At 41.5% G+C, this 22,144-nt stretch overlaps 2 protein-coding genes across 4 annotated transcripts in view; both read left to right on the top strand.

Moving 5' to 3' along the window:
* The first annotated feature begins 812 nt into the window (after positions 1-812).
* On the top strand, positions 813-4,394 carry LOC106589902 (charged multivesicular body protein 6). The gene is made up of 8 exons (XM_014180327.3): positions 813-1,133; positions 1,427-1,536; positions 1,724-1,811; positions 2,689-2,775; positions 3,003-3,068; positions 3,167-3,247; positions 3,630-3,714; positions 3,876-4,394. The coding sequence occupies exons 1-8, from the start codon at positions 1,071-1,073 to the stop codon at positions 3,923-3,925; spliced, it is 630 nt and encodes a 209-aa protein (XP_014035802.2). The 5' UTR covers positions 813-1,070; the 3' UTR covers positions 3,926-4,394.
* Positions 4,395-11,014: 6,620 nt separating this feature from the next.
* LOC106589900 (BAR/IMD domain-containing adapter protein 2) overlaps positions 11,015-22,144 on the top strand; it is a 140,524-nt gene continuing 129,394 nt past the window's right edge. For 2 of the 3 annotated variants that reach the window (XM_082970577.1, XM_082970579.1), the window contains exon 1: positions 11,015-11,357. In XM_082970577.1, coding sequence (XP_082826703.1) covers positions 11,283-11,357 — 75 coding nt within the window. In that variant the 5' untranslated portion in view covers positions 11,015-11,282. The remainder of the gene's footprint in view (positions 11,358-22,144) is intronic. The other variant, XM_082970578.1, reaches the window with a different exon arrangement.

The following is a 22,144-nucleotide window of genomic DNA, read 5'->3' on the forward strand; positions in this document are numbered from 1 at the left end:
AAACCGACCCGTCCTGATCAAACATCCAGGCACAACATGAAGGTAAAGCCAGGGAGTTCTTTCAGAACAGGGCAGAACGCTTCAGTGCTTCGAAAGTGGAAGAGTCAGTCAGCTAGCAAGGCTGTGTTGTCATTTTATAACAGGTGATGATAAGCAGAAATAAGGGAGTACTATCTCTCATAGTAGTAGATGTGAGTGTTGTAAAACAAATTCTGGAAGCTATATAAATGAATGTATTAATATCTACATTTGTTTTTACCACATTTATTCTATTAGACACCTTAATGCATACTTTTAAATTATATTATGTGAGCTAAACATAATTTAATTTTTTTTTAACATATTTAAAATAATAATCCTTAGTCCATTGTTGGAAGATTACTAATGCTACTGTTCCCACTACAACAACTAAATACATGCAATTTTGTCCTTGAAACGTTTAATTGAAATATTGTAGAATTCCATTCATTCCTATAGAGGACTGCTCCTACTGGGGAGTACCAATATGGGCGTCCGGGGGCTTCAAAGCCTCTCATTGGCCAATATATAATGAAAGCGACCCAGGGTTTATATACATCATTGGACGTAGCCATCCATGATTTATCGTTTTTGTCATTGTGCCAACTGAATTGTCCCTATCGATTTGCCGTACTTCCTGGTTAGGGGTGTGTTTTGTTGTTGTTGCATTAGCTGGCTAGCTAGCTAGCTTAATTAAAGTAAACGGTCATCAGTAGTTACCTCAGCCACAAAGTCATAAACCCCGCCTATTTCTACAATTTATATTCTTAAAATGTGATTTTAAACCTTATCTTTACCACACTGCTAACCCTGGCCTTAAATTAACACCAAAAAGCAAAAAATAATAATAATCATGAATATTTACGATATCGACTGTTTTGACTTTGTGGGTGTGGTAACCGAAGTAAACTAGCTAGCAAGCAAAGTCATCAGATATCTAGTTAGACAACCGATCCACAAACTGTTGAATGTACGCAATGTTCTTCTGAGAAATATACTTGTTGACAAGTCAATTCAATAGCTGCACAGAGTGGCGGGGATGCTGAATCAAAATGGGGAACATTTTCGCCAGAAAGAGACGTACGCGAGTCACAGAGCAGGACAGGGCAGTTTTGGTAAGTAGCCTAGCTACTGTAGCTAGCTAACGTTAGCCAACTAGCTAACAAGTCAGCCTTCTAACATACTATAACTAGTTAACAACATTTGATAATGTATACGTTAGGCCTAATGTTAGGTCAGCAAAGTAAGTTAGCTAGGAGGGCGGGATTGGGCAATCTGATAATTTATACTAGCCAGGGCTATCACACTGTTCTGTACTGGAAAGCTAGACAGCGAACTGAAGCGATTTAGTGTTGAAACAAGTGGTCTTCCAAGAATTGCATTAAAATGTCTGTCTTTTCAATTACAGCAACTGAAACAGCAGAGAGATAAGTTAAAGCAGTATCAGAAGAGAATCACCCTGCAGCTGGAGAAGGAGAGGAATCTAGCTAAGCAGCTGCTGAAAGATGGCAAGAAAGAGTAAGGACTTGCTTCTCACCAGAAATGCTGGAAATGTGTGATCATGATCTGCCTAAAGTGAAGATTGTCACTTTAAAGCACTTGAGATTGAAAGCTGTCATGTGCATAGACCATATATAATTAGGACATTATATTGGTTGTCATTGTATTGAATATTCTCACATTTCTGTATTTTGTTTTCAAACAGGAAGGCCCTCCTCTTGCTCAAAAAGAAGCGATACCAGGACCAGCTCCTGGACAAGACAGAAAACCAGATAAGCAACCTGGAGCGAATGGTAAATACCTGACATTTGTCAACCATTCACTCACTCGCACCACCAGGAATAGTAGAACATGTGTATAGACTAATTTCCCGCGTCATGAAAAGTTGCACGTGCAGTTCCTCATCAGACACCGTGTTGTTTACGTATGACGTATGTTCAAAATAACTGGGATCTCGAAAATCTCCGACCACAGTGCGTTCAAGACAGCTGGGAACTCCGACTGGGAGAATCATTTTGAACGGTCATTCAAATAGGAATTCCAAGTCGGGAATTCGGGCAACTTTCTAGAGCTCCATCTTTCCGACTTGAAGATCACTGACGTCATGATTTGACCTTGTGCCCCCAAACACGTGTTTGATACCATTCCATTCGCTCCGTTCCAACCATTGTTATTGACCATCCTCCTGTCAGCAGCCTCCACTGCATCAGAGGGTTGATTACCTAGCAAGCCAGCGAGGTGAAATATAACAGAGTTGGAATAAGCCAGAAGAATAATATGCGTGTTGATCATAGCCATAGCCGTCAGTCTTTTGTGTTTTAATGGTCATCACTCACTAACTATTAAAAAACTGAAGGTCCCAACGCATCACTCAGAAGAGACGTTTGATGGTATACAGAAAATGTCTCTATTAATTAGTCGGACACTGTTGCAAAAAAAAAAACGTTTTCCACCTTAGCAAAACGTTTTGCTTCAAACGGAAAACACTTTGCAACAAACGAGTTTCTATTGGACACATTTAAGTCCCTCCCCATGTCATTTCATTTGCTTTCACTTGGTTCTGTTTGGTTCCTAGTAAATACACCCATGTACTGAACTTGTATTTATTTTTTATTTTTTTTAAATTTCCATGTACTGAACTAATGCCTCTGATCTTATTGTTTTCTTTAGTGTCAAGACATTGAGTTTGCCCAGATTGAGATGAAGGTCGTTGAAGGCCTTAAAGTTGGAAACGACTGCCTGAAGTCATTGCATGAGGTACTCTATGTGAGGGTATCAGAGAGCTATGTTTGACTTCTATGCAACTTCCCTATGACCTGATAAGTAGACTAATGTATGTGTCTATCTTTTCCATAAGCCATCAGTAAGATGAATAGGTTGCTTACCTTTAGTGCATCTGCAATTCAAATAATATAGCATTCAGTGAATATGCAGTGAATAAAACATTGGTTTTCCTGTACTTACTGTTTGTTATTTCATATCAGGCGATGTCCATCGAGGATGTGGAGAGAATTATGGATGAGACCCAAGAAGGCATTGAATACCAGAGGGTAAGGTCCTCACTGTTTGTTTTTACAGAAGCATTGATATCTTATTGAAATTACTGTATTTTGTTAATATTTATTTGTACCTTTTTATCTCTGTACAGGAAATAGATGAGATGCTGGCAGGTTCCCTGACACAGGAGGATGAAGATGCTGTACTGGCTGAACTGGAGGCCATCACTCAGGTCAGTCTGTATTACTCAACAACACTGGATGGCCAGCAACTATCGTCATGTAACTCTGTTGACCTGAGGCATGGCTGTAGACTCCTAACATATAATTGGTATATACAGTTTCTCCTATGGCGTCTAACCGTTGAACACAAGTAGGGATTTTATCACACAGTGACTGACTAGCCTCAAATCACCCATTGTGTTCAACGGTTAGATGCCTTATCAGAGTCTACAGACATTTCTCAAGGCAAGGGACTGTGTCAATCTGGATAGTATCACTTCTCTGGTTCCTTACCTTCTCCCCGCCTAACAGCGATAGACGAGAGACGATCCCTTTTGAGAGTCTTCTTTTTTCTTTACTTCCCTTTCTGTCTGTTTGTCTTTGTGTGTTTAGGGAGAGCTTGACCTACCTGAGGTACCTGACGAGTCCCTGCCAGACGTCCCAGAGGCAGCTGATGAAGAACCAGAGCCAGGTCAAGGTAGGTCTCCTCAGATGTGGCATTATACTGAATTACAAATATTTGTGTCTTATATTGAGAGAATATGAATTCAGATGTAGGTTAAAGACTCCATCAGTGGTAATAGACATTACATGAGCACTAAGTGTCATTCAGAATCCGTCTGGTTTTCTTCATTTCAGAGAGGGAGAGTCCAAGGAAGAAGCAGGAAAGAGGGATGTTGGCTGTCTAGGGGCCTGTCTGTTCGCCAGGTGACTCTGTGGGTCTTGGTACGCCTGCCACTATATCCCCCTCATAGGGGTCTCATGCCCCCCCTCCCCACACACACACACAAAACCACAACCACAGAAAGATTATCTTCACCATCTCTTCCAGTCCCTTACCTCCAAGACTGAACTTCCTGGTGCCCTGCTAAGCCTTGGCCTTGTGAGCCCCAATACTGCTTTATAATCCTCTTCTAGATTCAACCACCCCATCATCACTCCATCCATGGACATGGACTTTATTTTTCACATCATTACCTGCAAGTTCTCTCCTGTTTGTTTTGTTCACATTTAGGACCTATTTAGACACATAATGAAGAAATGACTGGTTTGATTTAGATAATATTGTGCCTATTGCCTAAGACCCGTGACGGGTATGTTTTTTTTAAAATCTTCTGTAAACGGACAAATTATGTAATTAACAGACAAATGAATGCATGTGTCTCTTTTTTTTAATTTATTTCTTACTTTTCAACCTTTTGTGCCTCTATCTGATCACAGAGCACATTCTCTTTGGGAGGAATAGACATGCAGACTATCTTTCAAAATCATTACTGTTGGGATGGCTTTCAGAATCTTGCCTAGTCTTAGTTTAGAATGTCTTGATTGCTGCCAAACTGTCAATAATGGATATGACTTTGGCTTTGGTTTCAACTTGTTGAGTTGGGGACCAAAATCCTTATAATTGTACTGACCTATTTGCTAAAGCTTCCATTTCATGTAAATTCTATATTCTTCCTCGCTGTGCAACAGCTTAACTAATCTAATGCTCCAGAAGCGTTGGCTTGAGGATTAGTTCAGTGTCATTGGGGAAAGGAAGGGCTAATTGTATTGTCAGTGGGCTTACTAACTTAACTCTGTATCCCAGACTGACACCAGACAACACTGATGTTATTATCAGATTCCTAGAAATTACTATGAATTAAGTCGAGGACAACCTGACAGAGCCTGATGTCCTAGCAATCTATCCAGTGAGTATTATGGTATCATATTGGGTCTGTTTCACTATGAAGTGTGATATTGGGCCTATCATGATATTGGGTTGTTATCTGTCTGGATCTGTAATATATTACTGGCATATATCATGATATTGGGTTGTTATCTGTCTGGATCTGTAATATATCATGATATTGGGTTGTTATCTGTCTGGATCTGTAATATATTACTGGCATATATCATGATATTGGGTTGTTATCTGTCTGGATCTGGCATATATCATGATATTGGGTTGTCATCTGTCTGGATCTGTAACATATTACTGGCATATATCATGATATTGGGTTGTTATCTGTCTGGATCTGTAATATATTACTGGCATATATTATGATATTGGGTTGTTATCTGTCTGGATCTGTAATATATTACTGGCATATATCATGATATTGGGTTGTTATCTGTCTGGATCTGTAATATATTACTGGCATATATCATGATATTGGGTTGTTATCTGTCTGGATCTGTAATATATTACTGGCATATATCATGATATTGGGTTGTTATCTGTCTGGATCTGGCATATATCATGATATTGGGTGGTCATCTGTCTGGATCTGTAATATATTACTGGCATATATCATGATATTGGGTTGTTATCTGTCTGGATCTGTAATATATTACTGGCATATATTATGATATTGGGTTGTTATCTGTCTGGATCTGTAATATATTACTGGCATATATCATGATATTGGGTTGTTATCTGTCTGGATCTGTAATATATTACTGGCATATATCATGATATTGGGTTGTTATCTGTCTGGATCTGTAATATATTACTGGCATATATCATGATATTGGGTTGTTATCTGTCTGGATCTGGCATATATCATGATATTGGGTTGTCATCTGTCTGGATCTGTAATATATTACTGGCATATATCATGATATTGGGTTGTTATCTGTCTGGATCTGGCATATATTATGATATTGGGTTGTTATCTGTCTGGATCTGTAATATATTACTGGCATATATCATGATATTGGGTTGTTATCTGTCTGGATCTGTAACATATTACTGGCATATATCATGATATTGGGTTGTTATCTGTCTGGATCTGTAATATATTACTGGCATATATCATGATATTGGGTTGTTATCTGTCTGGATCTGGCATATATCATGATATTGGGTGGTCATCTGTCTGGATCTGTAATATATTACTGGCATATATCATGATATTGGGTTGTTATCTGTCTGGATCTGTAATATATTACTGGCATATATTATGATATTGGGTTGTTATCTGTCTGGATCTGTAATATCTTACTGGCATATATCATGATATTGGGTTGTTATCTGTCTGGATCTGGCATATATCATGATATTGGGTGGTCATCTGTCTGGATCTGTAATATATTACTGGCATATATCATGATATTGGGTTGTTATCTGTCTGGATCTGTAATATATTACTGGCATATATCATGATATTGGGTTGTTATCTGTCTGGATCTGTAATATCTTACTGGCATATCATATCTCGTAGAGGGTTAGGTATTTCTTTATCTGAAATGGAGGGCCTACATATAAAAGTTAAGCACTAGCCATATCTGATAGAATATGTAAGTGGTTTATGAACCACTTGTGTAAAGTATTACTGTAAGTCTCTCTGAGACAGTGACACTCTTGATAATGACTGTGGAGACCATTTCCCAGTGGTATCATATTGACAGACCTGTGGCGTGTCTATACGAAATGTACCATGTTATTCTTTAACAATACAATGTATATTTTAAAGGTACTGTTTGACCAGCGTGTTGTTATTAACAACCACTAGATGGCAGCAAATGGCAGTTTATGATTTTCCTGTTGCTAAGCAATACCTCTGCATACATCGGTTAGTGAATGTATTGTGTGGATTCGGATGCTGTTTCAAATCAAATGTTATTTGTGACATGCGCCCAAATACAACAGGTGTAGGTAGACCTTACAGTGAAACGCTTACTTAAGTGTTAAATTTACTAAAAATAAATTGTAAATGTTTTGTGCAACTATACGGGACAGTAAAAAGAACTGCTTAGCTATAATGAGGGGAATCATGTAAGACTATATGTTATTCATTTACATTTGAGTCATTTAGCAGACACTCTAATCCAGAGCGATCTACAATTAATGCATTCATCTTAAGTTATCTAGGTGAGACGACCACATATCACAATCGTAGTAGGTACTTTTTACCACTAGATAAAGTAGTTATCAGAAAAGTTGGTGCAGGTAGGCTGCTTTTGCAAGTCATTTAAATTCTTCCTTTCTTCGTGTGATGATTTCTATGTATTGATAGAGCATCTTTGGATTATACAGAGGTCCTCTAAAATCATTCCATAGTGGGTCACAGAGTATTATAACACAACAACCTGTGACTGCAACAGTTCCAAGCAATGAGCAAGTGGTAGGCTTTATTTCCTTCATGGCCCTACAATGCTTTTTATCTGTGAAATGCTTGGAACAATTAGTATATTTCTGGGAAAAGTACTGAAATGTCCAATGCAGATGTTTTTTTTTTCTCAATGCCAAATAATTCTGGGGTAACTATGAAGTACCTTACTGTGATTGTTTTCAATTCAAATGGTAAATATTCAAAAATAATAATAGCTTCTTAGCAAAGAGCAATTTCTCAAGCAATAATTTAGCTAGGACTGTCTGGAAGTGGTCTGACTGGGGAGGGGAAAACTGAAAGCTAGCTGTTATTGCCAGAGAGGTTAGGAACTCTCTTATTGGTCTATTAACTCATTTACTGCATGGTGATGTCACCATGGAAGGCCAAAACTCCCTTTTCAAACAGCTAACACTAAAAGGGCATAATCATAATTTTAACAATTTCACAGTATTATTTCAAACCTCGTGGTGTGGAAATATATATATATATATATAAAACACAGGAAAATCAAGTTTTGACTGCACAGTGAACTCCGATGTTCCGTTGAATGAATCTGCTGCAATACAGTGTGTCACTGATTGTCCCCTTCAAGCCAATGACAGCGTGGGAGACAGAGTGGGTGGGAAAAGGGAACATGAATGACAGTGCGAATCGCTGTGCTCTATGATTCATAAAAGATATCTGAACCTGAGGGACAATTACAGGCAGGGAAAATGGAGTGAGTGGGAGGCTGTTTTCAAGTGCTCCTGAAAAAACAGCCTGGTCACAGACTTGACGTAACATAGTAAAAGTAAATTCAGGACACTAAAATTAGTATGATATGTTACGTTTTGTATGTTTACATAAGACAGGTGGTTACTTATTGGTGGGCGTATAATGCAGACGTCTAGCAACCCAAACGTTGCGAGTTTGAATCTCATGACGGACAACTTTAGCATTTTAACTAATTAGCAAGTTTTCAACTACTTACTACTTTGCAACTACTTAGCATGTTAGTTAACCCTACCCTAACCATAACCTTAACTGTTTTAGCTAACCCTTCCCCTAACCTTAACCCTTTTGGCTAACCCTTTAACCTAACTCCTAAACTTAACCCTAACCTAGCTAACCCTAACCTAGCTAGTTTAGCACACTAGCCAGAATTCGTAGCATATCATCCATTTCGCAAATTCAAATTTCAACATTTGTAACATATAATACAAATTGTAATTCATAACATATCATACAAAATGGGGGATGGACATCCACAAATTAATACATACCATACGAAACGTAACATATCATACTAAATGGAGTGTCTCGGATTTATGTGCAGGATAATACGAGAAAAAAGAAGAAACCTGCACACTGCTCTTAATAGTTACACTGCTTTTTATTAAGCTTTACGTATCGGCCTTCGTCAGAGCTTATCAAGAGCAGTGATACTATCAAGAGCAGTGATGCTAGCTATCAAGAGCAGTGATGCTAGCTATCAAGAGCAGTGATGCTAGCTATCAAGAGCAGTGATGCTAGCTATCAAGAGCAGTGATGCTAGCTATCAAGAGCAGTGATACTATCCAGAGCAGTGATACTATCCAGAGCGGTGATACTATCAAGAGCAGTGATACTATCAAGAGCAGTGATACTATCCAGAGCGGTGATACTATCAAGAGCAGTGATGCTAGCTATCAAGAGCAGTGATACTATCCAGAGCAGTGATACTATCCAGAGCAGTGATACTATCCAGAGCAGTGATACTATCCAGAGCAGTGATACTATCCAGAGCGGTGATACTATCAAGAGCAGTGATACTATCCAGATCGGTGATACTATCCAGAGCAGTGATACTATCCAGATCGGTGATACTATCAAGAGCAGTGATACTATCAAGAGCAGTGATACTATCCAGAGCAGTGATACTATCCAGAGCAGTGATACTATCAAGAGCAGTGATACTATCCAGAGCAGTGATACTATCCAGAGCAGTGATACTATCAAGAGCAGTGTGCAGGTTTTTTTTTCTCCTTCATTTTCTTCAACTGTTACCACGCACCTGCAAAAAAAGATAGCTCAGATGTGCAAGTGCTTTTTGAATTTTGAACATACAGAATAATACGAAATGCTCTGAGACTAGGTTGGAGAAGGAGCCAACTCTGCAAAGGAAGGCATGGTAATGATGACCTGGGGGATGAGGGTGGGAGGGTGTGTGTCTGTCCCCTCATTGCCAACCTACCTCGCAACACTCCTGAGGCCTAGTTGGCAGAAGTAGCAGAAGGACACACACACACACACACACACCGGTTGCTGGTCCAGGTGACTACAGAGTGTCCTGGCTGTGCTACTAAATAATGGGGCTCCCCTCTCCATCTGTGTTCAAGCCTCCTCATAGGCCTAACCAGAGCTGAGGGGAATACTTAATTGCTTGCTTTAATGCCTTTCCCTATGACGCAGTGCTAAAACCAGAATGTATCACGCCCCCTGGCCTATATTAGTGCCTTATTGCTTTACTATTTAGTATTAGTGCCTTATTGCTTTAATATTTAGTATTAGTGCCTTATTGCTTTACTATTTAGTATTAGTGCCTTATTGCTTTAATATTTAGTATTAGTGCCTTATTGCTTTAATATTTAGTATTAGTGCCTTATTGCTTTAATATTTAGTATTAGTGTATCATTGCTTTAATGACTAGCCTCGATCACCCCAGCAGTGTTCTAGTGGCTGTTGTTACCTTCCGTTCCTGCTACGCTACATGTCACTAGGGACAGATAATGATTGATTCCTCCTACATGGTCCTCATTTATTTATCCTCACCGGCTGTCTCAACTGAATTAGGAAGCAGTCTCATTGTTGAATTGTTTAATTATGGAAACCACCTGTGTGAGGGCCAACGAGATTGTTCATCACACAAGCAAATCAATGGCAATGTTGAGAAATGCCCTTTAACAAAACTTAATTCAGGTTTTCAGATTGATTTTTACTGCTGGGTTATGAAGTTGAATTATGAGCTCATTTTAATGAAGGAGAGTTGTCAAAAGAGCAAGTTAATCCCAGTTAACTCTGTGGAGTGGTCAGGCAGGGGGGTTAAGTGACCTGTGTCTCTCAACACTATAAGGTACTGTACTTTTCCTCCTGCGTTATTATAATGCTAATACGCTTCTGGAAAATTGGAGACAGTAGCAGCATAGAAATCGGTTATTGTCCACGTCCCCAATAAAGAATAAAGCCTTGCCATTTTAGAGATTTTCCAACAGGCTCTTGTAGTGCAGATCGTGACTTGCTGAATGAGTTGTGGAGGATTCCCCTGTTCCTACATCACATATTGTAGCATACTGTACGAGCAAGGTGACGCCGTCCTAGACCGACACACACACTACTACATTCCAGCCACTAAGCCTGTGCATACATGGATAGCAATGCACAACTGTAACAGGTAGCTAGCTATTCAATTGTAATGTTTTTTACAATGTTCGATAAATACACTCGGTTCTACGTCCATTATTTATACCATACGTTATCTGTTTACGTTATTTGTTTTGCCTAAAATGTGTTCGCTTCATAAAATGTGTTCATTTACTTAGATCACAATCTGTTGAAATCGTATTGTTGGGTATAGAGATGTGTGCATGGCTGTACTGTAGTCATTCAGCCACGCGGGTATTATGAATGATTTTGTACGCAGAGCAGAGGCAGTGGTGTGGGCAGTGTTCGAGAGAGGAGGCGGATCCCTTTAAAATGGCAAGCAGCTATGATCAGGATGCCTGCGTTCTCTGTCAGCGGGTGGTGTAGCCTCCAGACTGCGTGGGCGCCGTTGAAAAGTTTCTTATAAAAGCGGTGATTCCGGGAGTCTCGTATTACGCGCGTCCCCTCCCTCTGTAATAATTGTTTCTTACTACGGTTCCTTCCACCTACTCTTGTTTCGCCTTCGTAGTATTTCTTCGAAAAGCTCCCGTCACTAAAGGAAATCTGGTCTATGGTTTTGGCTGAAGAAGGTTCCACGATGTCTCGGACTGACGAAGTACACCGTATAACGGAGAATGTCTATAAGGTAAGAAGCAGACAGCTGTCCATTCACTCCAGCTTCCATAATGAATACATTGATTATTGTTTTGATTAAGTGGCTTGATGAGTGGAGCCTCGTCAGCTGATGAGATCTGATAACGTGGTTGCTGTTGGATTCGTTTCGAACTTTGTTTTACGCAGGGGTTAAGATAAGCCTACTCTCTATTCAATTAGAATAAATACAATATCCTATTTAATGAACATTGATAACGACTTTGGCTTCTATGGTGTACCGGGGGAATTTACAATCGCACCCCATCTATAGGTCTCATCACTGCTCTAAATGTAGAGTTTTTTTTCTCCTCTGCAGTGAGGGACACTGCGTGCAGTAACGGCAACAGCCATAGACTCACAGGGGACAAAAAAATACAAAATTCCCCAGTCCAAGTTTAATTTGAATTAGGGGACGTATCAAAGTGACAGTTTGCATGGAGGTAGAGGGAGACAGCTCAAATTGCATGTCATGACACATTGGCTTAAGGAGTTCTGTCAGACCACGGGAGGATTTTTCGCTGTAACCAGTTGAGCTAAATGGTTTTAGAAGTAGACTACACCTGCCCACTGTCTGGTACCTCACCTGAATTTCGACTGTCCAGTCCTCTTTTGTATCAACGTCTATTCACATGTTGCAGTCTATAGGCTGTGTAGTGCTTAAAATGAGATATATATGAAAGTTTTATATTAAAACAAACGAACAGCTCTCACATAGGCGTTGGGAGACATCTGTTAGTGGAGTTGTAGAAGTCTCCTGTGTTGAGAGAGGGATGGGTGGCACTCTCTGTAATTACCCTGTGAGGGGGTTGTTTGTTTCAGTGGAGAAGCACTTGTCTAACTAAGCAAATATAATAAGACTCAGAATAGCAGTGATGTTTTTTTTTATTTTTTATTTTTTACATTTAAATCATTTTTGCAATTAGGGTTAAATTGACAGATTTTTTTCACCTAATTGGCTCAATAATTCCAACCAGTGACCTTTTGGTTACTGGCCCAATGCTCTTCACTGCTAGGCTACCTGCCACCCTCTGTTATCTTAGCAAGGTGGCTTGTTAGCATTGCTTTACTTGGGCAGAAGTTCACCTGAGCTGAGGCGTTCCTGCACCTCTTATAGAATATTAGCTCAAAAGTATTGAGTTCCTGCACCTAAATATAAACGGTACTACCACACAAAATGAGTGTCCACACCCATTTTAGTCCAAGTCAAGCACCGCTTGTTAGAGATTCTGAACTATGGCGATATTGGACCGATTAAAAAAAAAAAATATATATATATCATTCTCTACCTCTTTCCGTCCTACTTTCACCAAGCTAGAGGAGTTGATTGAGGGAATAAGGGACCGTCCCAAACGTGTTGAAACTGCCCTGTAGTCTAAAGCATTTCTGCAGGTCCTTCCCTCCTGCTATTTCCACAACAAAGCCCTGCTTTAGCAGAGCCAAGGGTGGAGGTGCTACTCTTCAGTTTCACTGCACTGTGATATGTTGTCAGTGTCCCAAATGGCACCCTATTCCCTTTTTTTTTTATAGTGCACTACTTTGGCATAGGGCTTTGGTAGAATGTAGTGCACTATAGAGGTAATAGGATTCCATTTGGAACTGACTGGTTGTGCCATCCAAACAGGCTAGATTTCAGGAAGGGAAGAGAAATGTGCAGAGGTACAAGAGTTTGAATAACCTGTGAAAGCAGGTCCATATCGTAACCAGAGCCTAGTGACTGCTATGATCTGAGTGGTCTATACTTGACCCTATCATGGCCAGCCACTATCACAGACAGCCCTGAGCTGTACACTCATACGTATTCTCCCTCTGAGCTTAATTTCTAACACCTAAACCCAACCCTCCACATACCCCTCTAGGTCGACTTTCAAGGATCAGTGGTGGTAGAGCAGCCTGATGCTGAGACCCGTGGAAGATGTTGGGAGTCCTTAATGACCCGTGGAAGATGTTGGGGGTCCTTAATGACCCGTGGAAGATGGTGGGGGGGGGTCCTTAATGACCCGTGGAAGATGGTGGGGGGGGGTCCTTAACGACCGACCCGTGGAAGATGGTGGGGGGGGGTCCTTAACGACCGACCCGTGGAAGATGGTGGTGGGGGGTCCTTAACGACCGACCCGTGGAAGATGGTGGGGGGGGGGGTCCTTAACGACCGACCCGTGGAAGATGGTGGGGGGGGGTCCTTAACGACTGACCAGGGAGAGGATGAACAGGTGCTAGTCTAATGAGAGAGCATTGCTGATGGGAAGGCCACTGGAAGTGATGATATTATAGCGAAAGGGAAGCAAACCCATGTCGCTGGCATGAAAGGCAAACACCCTACACATTGCACCAATAGAGTTCATTTACTTGGTGGGAATTGTAGGGTTCATATAGTGAGGATCGCTACACTATGAATATGTAGAATGACAGGGTCAGTCAGTCAGTGTGGAGATATTTTCCTGACCAGCAGGTTGCATCATTACAGAGCCCAGCAGAGGGAGGGGAGGGGAGAGGAGAGGAGAGGAGAGAGGGAGTGGTGGAGCGATGCAGAGGGGGAGAGATGGAGAGATGGAGAGTAGCAGCCGAGCTGGTAATCTGACCCACGGCTGGGGGCCTATTGTGGGGCGACTGATGCTGACTGGCGGGGGCTCTGTGTGTGTGTGTGCATGCGGCTCTTAGGCATGTAGAGTGGTGTTTGCCTCAGTGAGTCTCTGAGTATGTTCTCATGCACACAAATAATTCTGTATTAAACTGATTATGGCAGTATGGAAATAGTCATATCAACTCCTTACTCTTCTTAATTGGCGTAAAGGTCAAAATCAAAGTAAGCATATGTCAATTAAAACACCTGGTTTTCTGAGTAATATTTTCAAAGACCGGACCAGACGAGGCCCTGAGGCACCAGCTTCCATCTGATACCATACAACCATAGAGACTGGTATGTTACTGAGGAGGAGGAGGATAGCTGGATGCCATCAGATGGTACAGTATTAACAAAATGATTTATTTCATCAAGGCAAGGTGTGAACATCACTCTGTTTGTGAGCTGAGGGGGGTGATGTTTAAGAGGTAGACATGGGAGTTGATTTTCTCTGTTACCTCCTGAGAAAGGGGTGTACTTGCAGCCACTCTGGCAGTGTGGTGCGGTGCAGTCTCTCTGAAGACATTGCTATTGCCTGGCAGCTGCTTGCTGACTGCGTAATCTCCAAGCTCGCTCAGATTCCAAGAATACAAGACACCGTCTGCAACATTGTGCTGTGACTCACACGTGTGTGTGAATCTGCTGTGACCAACCATCACAACCTCTGCTGTCCTACACACACACACACACACACACACACACACACACACACACACACACTTCAACATTTTGTGGGTATGTCAAAGCTTAATCATCCTGGCTAGTTTGCTCAATTGGTAATCCACGGGAGAGTTTATCCATTTAATTAGATTTTTCCATTTGCCGCAGATGATCTGTTAAATGCATTTTGGCCTTGTGTTGAGATAATTGCTATCATTTCAATAGTGCTATTTGCCCGCTCCATCTCAGCGAGGTATGCTGAAATACATCACCAGATCTGATGAAAGCAAACATCTGAATATGAAAGATAATCACAATCAATCACGGGTATATTTTATGCATATCAGTTTTTTTACAGTGCATTCGGAAAGTATACAACCTTATTCTAAAATGGATTCATCTACACACACAACACCCCATAAAGACAAAGCGAAAACAGGTTTTTAGAAATGTTTGCAAAAAAAGATGCCTAATTTACATAAGTATTCAGACCCTTTGCTTTGAGACTCAATTGAGCTCAGGTGCATCCTGTTTCCATTGATCACCCTTGAGATGTTTCTACAAATTGCCTGGAATCCACCTGTGGTAAATTCAATTGATTGGACATGATTTGGAAAGGCACACACCTGTCTGTATAAGGTACTGAAAACCAAGCCATGAGGTCGAAGGAATTGTCCATAGAGCTCCGAGACAGGATTGTTTCGAGGCACAGATCTGGGGAAGGGTACCAAAACATTTCTGCAGCATTGAAGGTCCCCAAGAACACAGTGGCCTCCATCATTCTTAAATGGAAGAAGTTAGGAACCACCAAGACTCTTCCTAGAGCTGGCCGCCCGGCCAAACTGAGCAATCAGGGGGAGAAGGGATTTGGTCAGGGAGGTGACCAAGAACACGACGGTCACCCTGACAGAGGTCTAGAGTTCCTCTGTGGAGATGGGAGAACCTTCCAGAAGAACAACCATCTCTGCAGCACCACCAATCAGGCCTTTATGGTAGAGTGGCCAGACGGAAGCCGCCACTCAGTAAATTGCAAATGACAGCCCGCTTGGAGTTTGCCAAATGGACTCTCAGACAATGAGAAACTCTTTAGCCTGAATGTCCAGCGTCACGTCTGGAGGAAACCTGGCACCATCCCTACGGTGAAGCATTGTGGTGGCGGCATCATACTGTGGGGATGTTTTTCAGCGGCAGGGACTAGGAAACTAGTCCGGCTTGAGGGAAAGATGAACGGCGCAAAGTACAGAGAGATCCTTGACGAAAACCTGCTCCAGAGCACTCGGGACCTCCGACTGGGGCGACGGTTCACCTTCCAACAGGATGACGACCCTAAGCACACAGCCAAGACAAGGCAGGAGTGGCTTCAGTACAAGCCCCTGAATGTCCTTGAGCGGCCCAGCCAGAGCCCGGACTTGAACCCGATCGAACATCTCTGAGAGACCTGAAAATGGGGTATTGTGTTTAGATTGATGAGGGGAGGAAACGATTTCATCCATTTTAAAGTAAGGCTGTAACATAACAAAATGTGGGGAAAAAATCAAGGGGTCTGAATACTTTCAGAATGCACTGTATATTATACAAATATACTGATTTATTCTATTAGAGTAAGAAACAGTCTCGGGTTGTGTCGCGAATGGAACCCTATTCATTACATAGTGGGGGCGCAGGTAGCCTAGTGGTTAGAGCATTGGGCCAGTAACCAAAAGGTTGCTGGATCAAATCCCAGAGCTGACAAGGTAAAAATCTGTCGTTCTGTCCCTGAACAAGCTAGTTAACCCACTGTTCCCTGGTAGGCCATCATTGTAAATAAGAATTTGTTCTTAACTGACTTGCCTAGTAAAAATGTTATTAAAAATCGTGCACTAATTTTGTTGCCTGGCTACCTATCCACATGGCTCCGGCCAAACACCATGCCCATCAATGTTTCTTCTCCACGATGAGTCTGGATTTTGCTCCCTCCACGACGACTTCTGAAATGCGAACACATTTTGATCGTTCTGATTGGTCCCAGAAACCGATGGGTTTGGGCCATCGCCGGCTTACATGACAGTATCAACTTTCATACTCCGATTGGTCTGATTTGTTAGACGATCCTATCGCTGTTTTTAATTTTAATTTGTTATTTTTTTGTACAACGCTTCTCATTTTTAAAGCCACAAATGACCTATAGGATTGCAGATTCAGACTGACTGTTCAGAGATCGATAGAGCACCAAAATTTAACTCCGGATGAGTCCCTCAGGCTACTTCTGACCAAAGCCCCATGGGAATTGGTCAAAAGTAGTGCACTATATAGGGAATAGGGCATCATTTTGGATGCAATTTTAGTCTCAGTTACATCACAGTGGTATTACTAGTGGCTATAGGCAATGTGTAAACTGCATCCTCAGGCTGTTTTACACCTGCCAGAACAAAGTGTGTGTGTGGTTGGTTAAGTCTGTATTCTTTGCACAGCCCACCATGCGAGTAGTGTTGGGTGTTGTCGGGTACAGATGTCGGCTCTTCATTTGACCCTTTTCGTCCTGCAACAGGAGGATTTGAATTCATATATAGAATCGCTACCAGGAGACGGCTGGAAGCAATGTTTGTAGGCTACACAATCATTTAAACTGTAGGTCCACTGGGCATATGGTTAGGTATGTCCAAAATGTTGACTGGTACTGTATGTTTAAGGCAAGCAATATGCCCAATGAATGATTGGTTTTCTCAGTGGCCTGTGTGGTCCAGCGTTTATAGCCGCTGACCCCGGCACACATATGCCAGAGTTGGCATGGGTTTGAATCAGGCCCACTCACTGCCCTTTGAATTTCTTATTTACTCTATGGGCTGTACTTGTATTCTAATGGTTGTACTTCCTTGTCAAGGGATGGAGTTTGTGTTTTCTACTTGACGTACCGCCCCCACCTACCGTCAACCCATCATGTCAATGCAGAGCTATATGGAGCCATCCACATTGTTATAACATTTGGGAGGTGCACGGCATCGCCTTACAGAGCTTGATTTGGCCTCGGCAGACGACCGGCGGCTCCACAATTGCGTCACACCCTCCAGTACGGAGCCTCTGGTCCGCATTTTCCGGATCACTTTTACTCAAGTAATTTCTGAAGGAAGTAACTTACTTTTTGCGACGTTACATTTTATCAGATCACTTCAGTTACATTTATAATATTATAAATCTATCAGATGACAACCTTGTCACGCCCCCAAAAAATGTTTTATATTAATCGATACTATTGCAGATAACATCTACATTTGTTATGAGTACTTAAGTAGTTTTATACCGGATGCTTTTTTTTTTGTTTTTTTTTTTTTTTTGTCCTACTTCAGTAGTTTCTTAAGAAGGCTACGTTTACCTGAGTAAATTACAATCTAAGTAGCAGTACTATTACTTAAGTACAGGTTTTTAGTATTCTACACATCTCTGCAAATTATACATAGCTTAACTATAAAACGTGGGCGAGCATCCACACTGGAGGAAAGTTTTTATCGTTCTACAGTATGCCTGCATCTGTCAATAACACAGGATGGTAATGCTTAGGGAAAATTGTACATGCACGGCGAAATGGCTACTCTGACTGTACACTATGGGAGCGCTCGGTTTGTTGTTTTGAAAGTCTCTGAAAAAAAGTGTTCCATTAAATGTTTGGTCACTAGCTAGCTAACTTTTTTTGAGTTTGGCTCTTGCGACGTGGTTGGCATCAGTTGCTGGGACCGCTGCAGTCTATCCAGGGATCCTGCCGACCAAAGGTCTGAGGAGCAGCTTGGCGTAGCAACTAACCTAGCAACTAACCTAGCTGCCTATCAAGCTAGCAGGATTTTCTTGAGGGCTTGAACTCAACCTGTGATGTGGTTAGCCCTTGTGGCTGGGACCATGGATTGTCCCGGGCTTGTGGATGTCTTGATTCCTGCTGATCCATCTTCCCTGTGACCTGCCCGGTCCTGTACTGTAAGGAGTAACAGCGTAGCCTACGTTGCTACCATGGCGAAGCCAGTGGGTGTACCATTGAGGACAGTGGTTTCTCGCTATTACAGGTGAAGGATGTTTTTAAAAGAACAAATATAGTTCAAAAGCAGTTGTTACAATAAAATAGCTTCAACTAATAAAATAATGGACGACCTGACCAGTGAGGTCCAAGACCTGAAGAACAGTTTGCAGTTGTCCCAGGGTCAACTCGATGAGTCCAAACAGGAGAAATGCAAGATGACAGCAATCTGTAAATCATTGAGAGGACATCAGTTCTGTATGTGAAGCCATGATAATCTGATTTCTCGATCATTTATCTCAAGGGATAATCAAGGCAGAACAACATTGTTGTGGACGGAATTGCAGAATCTCCACATGAGATCTGGATGGAGTCTGAGGGAAATGATCTCTGAGAAACTGAAGATGGACCACAGGAAGATTTGAGGTGGAGCGCGCCCACTGGACTGAAAACTCACCACCGGCACAGGTGACAGGCCCATGCCAATAGTTGTCAAGTTCCTGAGGTTCAATGACAAGGTAGCTGTTCAGGAAAGAGACGACAACTTGAGAGGAACGTACGTCTTCCTCAACGAGGACTATCCTGTGCAGCAGTAGAGCAAATAAATTATCACAGCCGTTTTAAGCTGCCAGAGCGAGTGGGGACATTGCTTACATCCACAATGAAAGGCTCATTGTCCACCCTCGTACTCAAAAGCCTGGAAGGGATGAGGGAGCTAAGCCTATGAGTTTCGTAGCTTCAACCCCAGCACCACACACACACACACTTACACACTCTAATTCATTTAACGGACTGGTAAATGTTTTTTGTCTCTTGCTTTGTTTGCTCTTTTCCATATTATGTCTATCTCTGATAAGCTAACCAGGAAAGGGCTGAAAATGGCCCGTATTAATATATGTAGCCTTAGAAATAAGGTTCATGAAATCAATAACTTCCTAACATCAGATAACATTCATATATTAACCATGTCTGAGACTGACTTAGATAATTCCTTTGATACAGCAGTTGCAATACAAGGATAGATAAGGAATGCCCAGCTTCTCACTGTAATCTGGTTCAGGCTATTAATCAAAATTCTATCAAATATTCTGGCCCCTCAGTTTCCCATGCTAGCGATCTCCGGACACAGCTGCAGGCTGTTTGCGCAAAGGGATAATATAGGTCTACCTGATTACTTCTTATGATGTTTCCACCGGATCAGAGCATGACATTTCTTTTCCCTTTCACGAGGAGTGGTTATCGAAAGGCAGAGGGGTGGAAAGATTTTTCAAATAACTATTGTCACTCTTAATGGCTGTAAAAATATACTTTTTGTTTACTTGCTGTTTTGAAGTGAAAAATTACTTTGAGATGCTCCACAGCTCATTAGTGGTGGTGACTTAAGACAATCAGAAATACTATCATATTCCCAAATGGGCACATTTTATAAGCCTACAGTACATTAGCCTAGGCCTAATGGAGTGGTTGGCCAGTAATTAACTGGTCCTGAACATATCTAAAACTAAGATCACTGTATTTTGTACAAATCATTCCCTAAGTTCTAGACCTCGGCTGACTCTGAATGAATGGTGTGGCTGTTGAAGAAGTTGAGGAGACTAAGTTACTTGGTGTTAGCTACAATTTGTAAACTGTCATAGTCAAAACATACAGTACCTGTCAATTTTGGACACACCTACTCATTTGAGATTTTTCTTTATTTTTACTATTTTCTACATTGTAGAATAATAGTGAAGACATCTATTTTATGAAATAGCACACATGAAATCATGTAGTAACCAAAAAAGGGTTAAACAAATCAAAATATATTTGAGATTCTTCAAAGTAGCCACCCTTTGCCTTTGACAGCTTTGCACACTCTTGGTATTCTCTCAACCAGCTTCATGAGGTAGTCACCTGGAATGCATTTCAATTAACAAGTGTGCCTTGTTAAATTAATTTGTGGAATTTCTTTCCTTAAAGCGTTTGAGACACAGTTGTGTTGTTACAAGGTAGGGGTGGTATACGGAAGATGGCCCTATTTGGTAAAATATCAAGTCCGTATTATGGCAAGAACAGCTGAAATAAGCTAAGAGATGGCTCTGAAGACCACCACAGGAAAGGGAGACCCAGAGTTACTTCTGCTGCAGAGTATACATTCATTAGAGCTACCAGCCTCAGAAATTGTAGCCCAAATAAATACTTTACAGAGTTCAAGTAACAGACACATCTCAACATCAACTGTGTGAATCAGGCCTTCATGGTCTAATTGCTTCAAAGAAACCACTACTAAAGGACACCAATAATAAGATGACTTTCTTGGGACAAGAAACATGAGCAATGGTCATTGGACCGGTGGAAATCTGTCCTTTGGTCTGAGTGCAAATTTGAGATTTTTGGTTCCAACCTCCGTGTCTGTGTGAGATGCAGAGTAGGTGAACGGATGATCTCGGCATGTGTGGTTCCCAACGTAAAGCATGAAGCAGTTTGGAACTCGGTAGTGAGTGTTGCAACCGAGGACAGATGCTTCAGCACTCGGCGAGCTTGTGTGGCCTACCACTTCGCAGCTGAGCTGTTGTTGCTCCTAAACGTTTCCACTTCACCACAACATCAGCACTTACAGTTGACCGGGACAGCTCTAGCAGTGCAGAACTTTTACGAACTGACTTGTTGGAAAGGTGGCATCCTATGACGGTGCCACGTTGAATGTCACTAAGCTCTTCAGTAAGGCCATTCTAATGCCAATGTTTGTATGGCTATTGCATGGCTCTGTGATCCTTTTTATTTTATTTTTATATATATATACACCTGTCAGCAACAGGTGTGGCTGAAATGGTAGAATCCACTAATTTGAAGGGGTGTCCACATACTTTTGTACATATTTTATTTATTTTTATTTCACCTTTATTTAACCAGGTAGGCAAGTTGAGAACAAGTTCTCATTTACAATTGCGACCTGGCCAAGATAAAGCAAAGCAGTTTGACACATGCAACACAGTTACACATGGAGTAAAACAAACATACAGTCAATAATATAGTAGAAAAATAAGTCTATATACAAAGTGAGCAAATGAGGTGAGATAAGGGAGGTAAAGGCAAAGGCCATGGTGGCGAAGTAAATACAATATAGCAAGTAAAACACTGGAATGGTAGATTTGCAGTGGAAGAAAGTGCAAAGTAGAAATAATGGGGTGCAAAGGAGCAAAATAAATACAGTAGGAGAAGAGGTAGTTGTTTGGGCTAAATTATAGATGGGCTATGTACAGGTGCAGTAATCTGTGAGCTGCTCTGACAGCTGGTGCTTAAAGCTAGTGAGGGAGATGAGTGTTTCCAGTTTTAGAGATTTTTGTAGTTTATTCCAGTCATTGGCAGGAGAGAACTGGAAGGAGAGGCGGCCGAAGGAGGAATTGGCTTTGGGGGTGACCAGAGATATACCTGCTGGAGCGCGTGCTACAGGTGGGAACTGAGATAAGGGGAGACTTTACCTAGCAGGGTCTTGTAGATGACCTGGAGCAAGTGGGTTCGGTGACGCGTATGAAGCGAGGGC

Source organism: Salmo salar, chromosome 28 (genome assembly GCF_965601325.2).
Source record: "Salmo salar chromosome 28, fSalSal1, whole genome shotgun sequence".
NCBI classification, from domain to species: Eukaryota; Metazoa; Chordata; class Actinopteri; order Salmoniformes; family Salmonidae; genus Salmo; species Salmo salar.